Below are 11,605 nucleotides of genomic sequence, written 5' to 3'. Positions count from 1 at the left end.
GAACACCAATGGCCCACTGGTTGGCGACCACTGGCCTAGCAGGGGACCCTATACCATTTCTGACAAGCAGGTGACTTATGGCCAGATCAGAATTCAGCGGCTTGCCAACTGACTCATATTTACGACGGTTGTAGTGTGTGTCCCTTGGGTCGTGTGAGAAGATCCCCTCTTGCGACCCAACAAGGTCAATGAGGAAGACGGATTCACTCAACAACCGCGTTACTAACGTGAATGGCGGTGACTCACTTAATAACCGCGGCAAGAAGGGTCGTAAAACGGGGCAAAACCCACTTAACAATCCTGTCAGTCACTAACAGAAATTTTGGGCTCCAATGTGGTCGTAAGTCAAGGACTACCTGTACAGTTTCCCCCACTGGTCCGTGAATGTTAATATTCATCATGTTTGAAGTTGAGAATAGATTTAATAGGAAGAAACACATAGGATGGAAAAGCCTCATTCATACCTAAACTATATTTATTAAGTTTATTATGGTAACACTCATAAATACACCAGAATACTCTGGACCAATGGCTCTTCGCAGCTCGTAGATGGGCAGACTTCAACTCAGCTGACATGCTTTAAAATAGATGGACTACAACTCCCAGAATTCCCCAGCCAGCATGCTTTGAGATGGGTGGACATCAACTCCCAGAATTCCCCACTCTGCATGCTTTAAGATGGGTGGACTTCAACTCCCAGAATTCCCCAGTCGGCATGCTTTAAGATGGGTGGACTTCAACTCCCAGAATTCCCCAGCCAGCAGGCTTTGAGATGGGTGGACTTCAACTCCCAGAATTCCCCAGCCAGCAGGCTTTGAGATAGGAGGACTTCAACTCCCAGAATTCCCCAGCCAGCATGCTTTAAGATGGGTGGACTTCAACTCCCAGAATTCCGCAGCCAGCAGGCTTTGAGATGGGTGGACTTCCACTCCCAGAATTCCCCAGCCGGCATGCTTTGAGATGGGTGGACTTCAACTCCCAGAATTCCCCAGCCAGCATGCTTTAAGATGGGTGGACTTCAACTCCCAGAATTCCCCAGCCAGCATGCTTTAAGATGGGTGGACTTCAACTCCCAGAATTCCCCAGTCGGCATGCTTTAAGATGGGTGGACTTCAACTCCCAGAATTCCCCAGCCAGCAGGCTTTGAGATGGGTGGACTTCAACTCCCAGAATTCCCCAGCCAGCATGCTTTAAGATGGGTGGACTTCAACTCCCAGAATTCCGCAGCCAGCAGGCTTTGAGATGGGTGGACTTCAACTCCCAGAATTCCCCAGCCAGCATGCTTTAAGATGGGTGGACTTCAACTCCCAGAATTCCCCAGCCGGCATGCTTTAAAATGGGTGAACTACAACTCCCAGAATTCCCCAGCCAGCATGCTTTGAGATGGGTGGACTTCAATTCCCAGAATTCCCTAAAATTCTGGATTTTAATTCCCAGAATTCCCTAGCCAGCAGCTTTTAAAATACATGAATTACAATTTCCAGATGTTAATACAGGAAGTCCGCGACTTACAATTACTTGTTTAAGTGCCCATTCTGAGTTACAAGGGCACTGAAAAAGTAACTTATGTCCATTTTTCACACTTAACGACCGTCGTAGCATTTCTCCACAGTCATGTGGTCAAAATTTGGACGCTTGGCAACGGACTCATATTTATAACAGTTACAGTGTCCCGGGGTTACGAGATCCCCTTTTGCGACCGTCTGACAAGCAAAGTTAATGGGGGAAGCCAGATTCATTTAACAACGGTGCTGCTCATTTAACGACCGCAGCAATTCACTTAACAACCGTGGGACGAAAGAGCGTTAAAATGGGACCACATTCACTTAAGCAAGAGATATGTGGGGCTCCATTCCATAAGCTGAGGACTACCAGTAGACCAAGCCACAAAACAGCGTTAAACGAGGTTCCATCATGATTTGGGCTTAGTTGTCGTTCCGCCTCTCCAACATGGCAGTGAAGAACTACGCCATTACCAGGCGATGCTAAAGCATTTTGCCCAGCACTCTTGGAGTAGCAGCTGAGCTGGAAAGGAGACCACCAAGTAACTCTCTTTTCCAACCGCAGTCTTAAAAATCCTATTTATATTCCTTCGAGGGGAAAAAAAATGTCACACCTGTTTCAAAACAGTGTCGCTTGAGAAAAGCTGAACATTGTAGAGGGACGATTTGCGGGACACCCCAAAATGCCCATTTTTATTTTTTATTTTTAAAAGTTTTATTAAACGACTAAACAAACACAAAGACGGACAATTCTTACAATAAAAAGCTGAACGTGGTACAGTCTCCTTAACATCAATCGTTGTCATTACTTCGCTAAATCCAATAGTAATATTACATAATATTTCATAATATTACATATTACATAATTCTATACACTTTAAATAGAATATATACAAATAATCATTCCTTATTCTCATTGATCTTCCTTGTCTCTAGCCAACCATAAAACTTCTCCCATGTTTTATAATAATCCGAATCTACCCTATTTTTTAGTTCTTTTGTTAGTTTCTCCATTTCTGCGCACATTGTGATTTTCTTCGATATTTCCAATTCATTTGGGACGTCTTTATTTTTCCAATTCTGTGCATATGCCAACCTTGCTGCAGTAATTACACGAATCATTAAGTAGAGTTTCTTTATCGTATTTCCCAGTGTTAATTCCTAACAAAAAGAACTCAGGCCCGTATTGTATTTTAATTCCACACATTTCTTCTATCCACTTATGTAAATTTTGCCAATATTTTTGGGCCTCCTTGCAACTCCACCATAAGTGATAGTAAGTTCCTATTTTTTTTATTACATTTCCAACATATAGGAGAAAATTTAGAGTTCATTTTTGCTAATCTTGATGTGGTATATGTCATCTATAAAATAATGTATACAGATTTTCTTTAAAGGGTATCGCTAATGTCATTTTTTAAATTTCTATTCCATAGTTTCTGCCAATCATCTTAATTTTATGCTATGACCGAAGTTTTTCATCCATACCACCATTGTTTCTTTTACTTTTTCTTCTTCTAATTTAAATTCTGATAAAACTTGATATATTTTTTTTGAATCATCTTCTGGTCAGGTCCTAATAATATTTCATCTAGGTTTGTCCTAGTTTTACTAATTCCCCATTCTCTCTCATCTTTTAAGTGTTTTGATTGGAGTTGCAAATAGGGCCACCATTCCACTTTGACTCCCTGGTTCTTCGCCTCTTTTGTAGTTCTCCTTTTTCATTTAGTATCTCTTCAGAAGTAATAATTTTCCTTTGGCACAGAAGGTGCGGGTGCATCAATGTTTTACTGTTGATAGCCAAATAGGAGTTTCTATATACATTTTGTCTTTTTGTCTTATTCCAAGGGTTTAAAAGGGAATTTTTGGGGTGTGTGTGGTGGGGGGACACGCCCGAAATTCCTGGGGCCCCGCAGGCCGCTCATTGACAGTAAGACAGGAACTCGGCGAATTTCGCGGGGATGTGAAGATGGGGGATTTTCTCCAGAGCTTTTCGGCCGAGAGCCTGACGTAGACTGAGACGACAAAGCTGAGATAGCCGCAGGGGATTTCCTTGGCGCGTTGGGAGAAAGAAAACAAGACATTAAATGACGTTCATTTAAATGGCAAATACACGTGAGGCAAATCAAAGGTGGCCGTTTGAAGACTTGCGGACTTCAACTCCCAGAATTCCCCTTAATAATAACGAAGAGGATTGCAGAACCGTTGCAGGATCTGGGTTTGGCCGGCCTAGAGAAAGGAAGGACTGTGGTGGGGACATGAGAACAATATTCCAGGATTTGAGGGGCTGCCCCAAAGAAGCGGGTGTGTGTGTGTCAAGCTATTCTCCAAAGCACCAGAAGGCAGAGCAGGAAACAACGGGTGGAAACTCATTGAAGAGGAAAGAGGAACCTGGAACTAAGGAGGAATTTCCTGACTCTGAGAATAATTAATCTGTGGAACTGCTTGCCACCAGAAGTTGTGGGTTCTCCGTCACTGGAGGATTTTAAGAAGAGGCTGGACAACCCTTTGTTTGGAATGGTTGAGGGTTTCCTGCCTGAAGGTTGGACTAGAAGACCTCCAATGTCCCTTCCAGCTTCTATTATGATTGAGTTTGGGTTGATCCAGGCTCTGGTGTGCAGAAGAGAGGGAGGGAGGGAGGAAGGAAAGGGACGGAGGGAGGGAGGAAAATATCGGGAAGGAAGGAAAGGGAGGAAGGAAGGAAGGAAGGAGAGGGAAGGAGGAAGAAAGGAAGGAAAGGAGGAGAGGGAGAGAGGAAGGAAGGAAAAGGAGGGAGGAAGTGGAGCAAGGGAAGGAGGGAGAGAGGAGAATACTGGGAAGGAAGGAAGGAAGGAAGGAAGGAAGGAAGGAAGGAAGGAAGGAAGGAGAGGGAAGGAGGAAGAAAGGAAGGAAAGGGGGAGAGGGAGAGAGGAAGGAAGGAAAGGGACGGAGGGAGGAAAGAAAGGGAGGGAGGGAGGGAGGAAGGGAAGGAGGGAGAGAGGAGAATATTAGGAAGGAAGGAAAGGGAGAGAGGAAGGAAGGAAAAGGAGGGAGGAAAGAAAGGGAGGAAGCGGAGCAAGGGAAGGAGGGAGGGAGGAAAATATTGGGAAGGAAGGAAGGAAGGAAGGAAGGAAGGAAGGAAGGAAGGAAGGAAGGAAGGAAGGAAGGAAGGAAGGAGCAGCTTGTCTCCAAAGGTTGTGGGTGCTCCAACATGAGTAATTTCGAAGATCAAGACTGGGTAGTCACTCGTCTGAAATGGTATATATAGGATCTCCAAGCAGTGGGGCTGGACTAGAAGACCTTCAAGGTCCCTTCCAGCTTCTATCCCAAATCTGATTCTGATTCCTGACATGACCTGATGCACACCTGGATGAGACAGACGAAAGACAAACTTTTTAAATAAAAATAAAATAAATAAACTCACGTTCATAGTAGGCGAAGCATTTTCCTGTGGAGCTGCTGCTCTGGCTGTAATCGGAGGGCCTTTTGCCTCGGTTGTCCCGGGCGTAAACGTTTCCTCCGAATTGGATCAGCATCTCCGCCAGGTCGGTGTTTCGCACTTTGGCAGCGTGGTGAAGGGCCGTCTCGTGAAGTTTGGCGGCGTTCACGTTGGCTCCTTGGAGGTTGGGGTGGAAAGGGAAGGTCAGAGATGCACTCCGGACAGTCCTCGATTTACAACGGTTCTGTTCTGACCGTTCAGGCTTCCCAAGGTCACGAAGCCGACTCCTCGGTCCCGATAAAACCCATTTTATTTAGGTTAAAGGGAATTCCTCTCCCTGCACAACTAAAGACCTTTATCAGGCTGGGAGAGTTGCCAGGCTGATAGCTTTCAAACGCCATGCTGTAGCAGCAATGACTTGGCAAGAAGTCAGGAACAGATCTTCCCATTAATTAAATGAACTAATTGTCTCCCGCAAACCCTACTCCCCTTTCGCTCCTCTTTTAATTCCTATGGGAGCGGTCATTCAGCATCCACCTGTGGCTTTACTCCCAAGTTGCCCTTGTTCCTTAATTGTTCCCTTCTGCTGACAGCTCTGTGCATGTGCACATTGGGAACAGGCTCCAGCTGTTCTTCTTCCCCACTGATGTCTGACTCCGAAGGCAGCTGATAATTGACGGACGGCCCTGGCCCCATCTCTGCCTCCAACGCAGAGCCATCGTCCGAGCCTTCCCCAAACCCTTCATCTAGCAGCTCTGTGCATCTGCACACTGGGAACAGGCTCCAGCTATTCTTCTTCCCCACTGATGTCCGACTCCGAAGGCAGCTGATAATTGTCGGACGGCCCTGGCTCCATCTCTGCCTCCAACGCAGAGCCCTCGTCCGAGCCTTCCCCAGACCCTTCATCTAGCAGCTCTGTGCATGTGCACACTGGGAACAGGCTCCAGCTAATCTCATTAGACTAAGACAGGATAAACCTTTGACACCACCACCACCCCGCCCCAAACAGGTTTTATTTGAAGACTAGACCAGGTAAGGGGTACCTGAACCAGGTTGGGTCGCCTGGTTTTTAATCTCCAGCGCTTCAATCCACCCGCTCCTCAGTGGTCCCTGCAGCCACTCACCTGCGTTGAGCAACAACTTGGCGCAGTCCAGGTGTTCTCGCGCACAGGCCACATGCAACGGCGTTCCAAAACGGCAGTCATGGGCCTCAAGGTTCGCACCGACGTCAATGAGGAGACGGACACACGCGGCGCTGCCTTAGAAACAGAGGGAGGGTCAAGGCGGACCGGTCATTCTTGGAGGCTTGTGCCAATCCCCTGCTGGATTCTGAAGAGCGACGGCTAACAATGTCTTCCAGCCAACGTCCAGGAAGCCCGTTCCGATTCGGTTCAATCAGAAACACAGCTGGGAGGGACCTTGGAGGTCTTCTAGTCCAGCCCCCTTCTCAAGCAGGAGACCATTCCAGACAACTGGTGGTCCAGCCTCTTCTTGAAAATTACTCGTGTTGGAACATCCACAAGTTTTGGAGACAAACTGCCCTTCCCTCCTTCCTTCTCCTTTCTCTTCTTTACTTCCTTTTGTCCTTTCCTTTTCCTTCCTTCCTCTTATCTATCTCTCCTTCCTTCCTTCTCCTTTCTCTTCTTTCCTCTTGTCTATTTCTCTCTCCTTCCTTCCTTCTTTCCTTCCTTCCTCTTGTCCTTGCCTTTTCCTTCCTATTGTCTATTTCTCTCTCCTTCCTTCCTTCCTTCTCCTTTCTCTTCTTTACTTCCTTTGCTTGCCTTTTCCTTCCTTCCTCTTATCTATCTTCCTTTCTTCCTTCTCCTTTCTCTTCCTTCCTCTTGTCTATTTCTCTCTCCTTCCTTCTTCCTTCCTTCCTTCCTCGTCCTTGCCTTTTCCTTCCTACTTTGTTTCTCTTTCCTTCCTTCCTTCCTTCCTTCCTTCCTTCCTTCCTTCCTTCCTTCCTTCCTTCCTCTTGTCCTTTCCTTTTCCTTCCTTTTGTCTATTTCTCCCTCCTTCCTCCCCCTTTTCTTTATTTCTTTTTGTCCTTTCCTTTTCCTTCCTTCCTTTTGTCTATTTCTCCCTCCTTCCTTTCCTCCTCTTGTCCTTTCCTTTTCATTCCTTTTTTCTATTCCTCTCTCTTACCTTCTCCTTTCTCTTCCTTCCTTCCTCTTGACTATTTCCCTTTCCTTCTTTCCCCTTTTTCTTCCTTCCTTCCTTCCTCTTGTCTATTTCTCTCTTCCTCCCTTCCTTCCCTCTCTCCCTCCTTCCTTTCTTCTCCTTTCTCTTCCTTCCTTCTACTTGTCCTTTCCTTTTCCTTCCTTCCTCTTGTCTATTTCTCCCTTCCTTCCTTCCTTCCTTCCTTCCTTCCTTCCTTCCTTCCTTCCTTTTGTCCCCCCTTCCTCCATCACATCCCTCCCTCCCTCCAACCAACCTACCTTCTTTCTGTCATGTTATTTTACCTATCTCACAATCCTGGAATCAAAGGGCTGGGAGGGACCTTGGAGGTCTTCTAGTCTAACCCCCTGCTCAAGACCCTAGGCCACTCTTGACAAAGGACTATCCAAACTCTACGGACCCTAAATAAACAGGAATTTGTAATCCCTGCTTTTTATCGGGCCAGGCCAGACCTCGAGGCACAGGGAGGCAACGCGGAATACAGGCAGGGAACGGTGGTCTGAATTTGAATCCAGAATCCGCGAAAGTCCTTCCCATGGATTCCGTGGGGGGGGCAGAAACCCTCCCGGTCTTCCGGGGTGGTCCCGCTCCTCCACCCCAACTAACCCCTGCAAAAGCCACCTTACCGTTTAAACAGGCTTCGTGGAGGGGCGAGGCGATGTACAATGGCGGGTTGACCTTGGCCCCGTGAGAGAGGAGGACTTTCACGCACTCGATGCTCCCCGAGGCACAAGCGTCGCAGAGCGGGGTGCTCCCATCGATGTTTCTGGCGTCCACCTGTGGCAGAAAAGGAGAGAAGCGGAGGTGGGTATTCAGCCGGTTCTGGAGAACCGGTAGCGTAAATGTTGAGTGGTTCGGAGAACCGGCCAATCCCACCTCTTCTCTGCCTCCCGTTGAGTCCCAGCTGATTGGCTGGGTCTCCTTTGGTTGCCCTGCTCAGGAGAACGGAGCTGGAAAGCAGGTTAGAGGCGTGGAGAGGGAAGGGGATTTTGCAGTAATCTTCTCCTGCCATGCCCACCGAGCCACGCCATGCCCAAGCCACGCCTGCCACACCACGCCCACCAAGCCTCCTTCCTTCCTTCCTCCCTTCCTGCCATCCATCCTTCCGTCCTTCCCTCCCTCCCCTTCCTTTCTTCCTCTCCTATTTCTCTCCTTCCTTCCTCTCTCCACTCCTTCCCTCAGCCTCCTTCCTTCCTCCCCTATTTCTCCTTCCTTTCTTCCATCCCTTCTTCCATTTCCTTCCTCCCTTCCTCCTCCATTTCCTTCCTCCCTCCCTCCCCTATTTCTCTCCTCCCTTCCGTTCCTCCTTCATTCCTTCCTCCCCTATTTCTCTCCTTCCTTCCTCTCTCCACTCCTTCCCTCAGCTTCCTTCCTTCCTCCCCTATTTCTCCTTGCTTTCTTCCATCCCTTCCTCCTCCATTTCCTTCCTCCCTCCCTCCCCTATTTCTCTCCTTCCTTCCATTCATCCTTCATTCCTTCCTCCCCTATTTCTCTCCTTCCTTCCTCTCTCCACTCCTTCGCTCAGCCTCCTTCCTTACATCCATCCATCCTTCCCTCCCTCCCCTATTTCCTTCCTCCCCTATTTCTCTCCTTCCTTCCTCTTTCCACTCCTCAGCCTCCTTCCTTCCTTCCTTCCTTCCTTCCTTCCTTCCTTCCTTCCTTCCTTCCTTCCTTCCTTCCTTCCTTCCTTCCTTCTTTCCTTCCTTGAGATTTAACTTTGCTCTTTCTTTACAGAAATAATTCTTATTTTTCTTCCTCCCTCCCTTCCTCCCCTGCTTCCTTCCTTCCTCCCTCCCTCCCTCCCTCCCCTCCTCCCTCCCTCCCTCCTTTCTTCCTCTCTCCCCTATTTCTTTCCTCCCTCCCTCCCTCCCTCTGTATCTTATCTATCTCACAGAAGAGATCAAGGGTAGGAAGGTTCCTTGGACCACACCTACAAAGGCTAGCTGGCCGCCTGGGACCAATCTGAAACCTGCACCCGAAACCCCCCAGGAAATCAACCTCGGGGCGACCGAAACGCTTGCTGGCCTCCTTTCTCCAGAGGTTTCAGGTCCCCCCTCCCTTCACACCTGGGCTCCTGCGGCCAGCAGCATCTCCACACACCGCGTCTGCCCACGCAGGCTGGCTTCGTGGAGGGGCGTGATGGAGTCGTAGGTGACCAGGTTGACACAGGCGCCGTTCTCGATCAGCTCCTGGAGGTGACGGACCTCCCCGTCTCGGGCGGCTTCGTGAACCGGCGTCCTCTCTGCCCAAAACGCTACAGGGAGATGGAGGGGGGGGTGGGGGTGAAATGCGCATTTAAAACTGTCATGACCAAAAAAGGAGAAGATTTGCAGTCTTTTTCTTTCAGACGTTTCAGGACCCAACTAGGTAACATCATCAGTGCTAGAAGGGAATGGGATTTGTGGAGAGGAGGAGGAGGAAGGAGAAGGAGGAGGAAGAAGAGGAGGAGGAAGAGGAAGATGAAGAGAAAGAGGAAGAAGAAGAGGAGGAAGTGGAAGAGGAAGAAGAGGAGGAAGGAGGAAGGAGGAAGAAGAAGAAGAAAAGGAGGAGGAAGAAGAAAAGGAGGAGGAGGAGGAGGAAAAAGAAGAAGAGGAAGAGGAAGAAGAAAAAGAAAAAAAAGGAGAAGAAGAAAAGAAGAGGAGGAGGAGGAGAAGGAGGAGGAAGAAGAAGAAGAAAAGAAGAAGAGGAAGAGGAAGAAGAAGAAGAGAAAAAGAAGAGGAAAAGAAGAGGAAAAAGAAGAGTAGAAGAAGGAGGAGGAAGAGGAGGAGGAGGAGAAGAAGAGGAAGAGGAAGAAGAAACAGCAACCGTGGATTCCTTGGTGCTCTCTGAGCTTGGTGGTTTTTTTGCAGTCTTTTCATGACCCAGCTAGGTAACATCATCAGTGCTAGAAGGGAGAGGGGGTATGTGAAGGAGGTGAAAGAAGGTGGAGGAGGAGGATTGTAGGGCCCTTGGTGCTATCTGAGCTTGGTTGTTTTCTTGAAGACCTTTCATAACCCAACTAGCGAACATCATCAGTTTCTAGAATGGAGTGGAGTTTGTGGAGGGGGGGAGGAGGAGGAGGAGGAAGAAAAAGTGGGGGTGCCCTCTGATCTTGGTGGTTTTCTTGCAGACATTTCATGACCCAGCTACGTAACATCATCAATGCTACCGACAGAAGGGAGTGGGGTTCATGGAGAGGAGGAGGAGGAGGAGTGAGGGGTCCTAGGTGCTCTCTGAACTTGGTCATTTCTTGCAGACGTTTCATGACCCAACTAGAGAACAATATCCAGGCTACCTGCTTTACATGAATTCACCCAAACGTTCCCAAGAGCGATCAGAATAAGTGGAATTATTTCTGTCCCCCCATTGCTTTTGGGGGAGCTTTGGGGAGGATTTTAAGGAACCCCTAAACCGTCTTTCTCTCTCTCTCTCTCTCTCTCTTTGCAAAGACCTTCCATTCTCCACTTCCAGAATCTTCTTGTCCCTTCGGGAGCTGCTGCGCATGGGAGCATTTCTAACCCCTGCGCCAAAAAATACAAAATAAAAATGCCCCCACCCCCATGCAAAAAATAAATAAATAAAAAAGTGTCAGCCCCCCCTTCCCACAGACTCTAAATAACCTAAAACCGTCTCTCTTTTTTTTAATTTTCTTTTTTTGCAACCCGGGTCGACCTGGGATCAACCCAAGTTTGCCAAGTTGCAATTGGAGCCCCCTCGGGATTCCTGGGCATTTTTGGCTCAGCTGACCGGGTGCTTTTTTGTTGTTGTTTTTGTTTTGGCTTTCCAAGAACCGCACCTCGTGACCCCTTTTCCAGGTCAAGAGCGGATAAACAGCGGGCGACACGCGTCCCTCCGAGCATTCACACGACACGTTTAAACTCGGGAGCGTGGATTTTCGTTTGCGGGGAGACGAGGGGGCTCGCTTTGAGGTGGAATGGGGGGGGGAGAGCTTGGGCCAGCTGGTGATCTACCCACCCCCCTGGCGACCCCCTCCAAAAAAAAGGGTTAGTTTAGTAACCAGGATTAGCAGGTTGTGTGGAAACGCAGCTTGAAAGCCACGTCAAAAGCAGGAGAGGGTGGAGGCTCTACGCTTTTCTGCACCCACCCGCCCTGTCAAATTTGCACCGTAATAGAACGAATGCACCACTGCAACGCTCGAGAGCCCCACTGAGGTCTAGCAGCATGAAAAGGCTGAGTTTTACACCCGGCGACGATTCCTACGGGGGGAGCGAGACCCCCCCTCGCTCCTCCGCAACCTGCCGGGCCCCCTCCCCGCAATATCGGCTTGCAAGGCGCTCCCGGCTCACCGATCTCGCCCAGGAAAGAGCCACCGGCGGTCATCGGCTCCATGACTCCGTCAACCGGACTACAAGTCCCAGCGGTCTCCGGGCCTCGCCGGGAGAGACAGGAATCCCAGAGCCGGCTCGCGAGGGTTGCTGGGAATTGTAGTTCTCCCGTCTCTCCCGCTTCCCGGTCGCTGCTTCAGATGTTGAGGCTGGCAGCTGTTTTCTCGTCTTTTCTCTGCGTG

General features: G+C 48.8%; 1 protein-coding gene across 1 annotated transcript; it reads right to left on the bottom strand.

Moving 5' to 3' along the window:
* Nucleotides 1-2,937: 2,937 nt before the first annotated feature.
* Nucleotides 2,938-11,605, bottom strand: ASB13 (ankyrin repeat and SOCS box containing 13). The gene is made up of 6 exons (XM_026722886.2): nucleotides 11,385-11,605; nucleotides 9,165-9,352; nucleotides 7,725-7,875; nucleotides 6,045-6,179; nucleotides 4,906-5,097; nucleotides 2,938-3,554 (listed from the first exon to the last, which is right to left on the bottom strand). The coding sequence occupies exons 1-6, from the start codon at nucleotides 11,425-11,427 to the stop codon at nucleotides 3,424-3,426; spliced, it is 840 nt and encodes a 279-aa protein (XP_026578671.1). The 5' UTR covers nucleotides 11,428-11,605; the 3' UTR covers nucleotides 2,938-3,423.

Source organism: Pseudonaja textilis, chromosome 5, assembly GCF_049901715.1.
Source record: "Pseudonaja textilis isolate UNSWEBS1 chromosome 5, rPseTex1.2, whole genome shotgun sequence".
Classification (NCBI taxonomy): Eukaryota; Metazoa; Chordata; class Lepidosauria; order Squamata; family Elapidae; genus Pseudonaja; species Pseudonaja textilis.
This window is presented reverse-complemented; position numbering and strand designations above follow the sequence as displayed.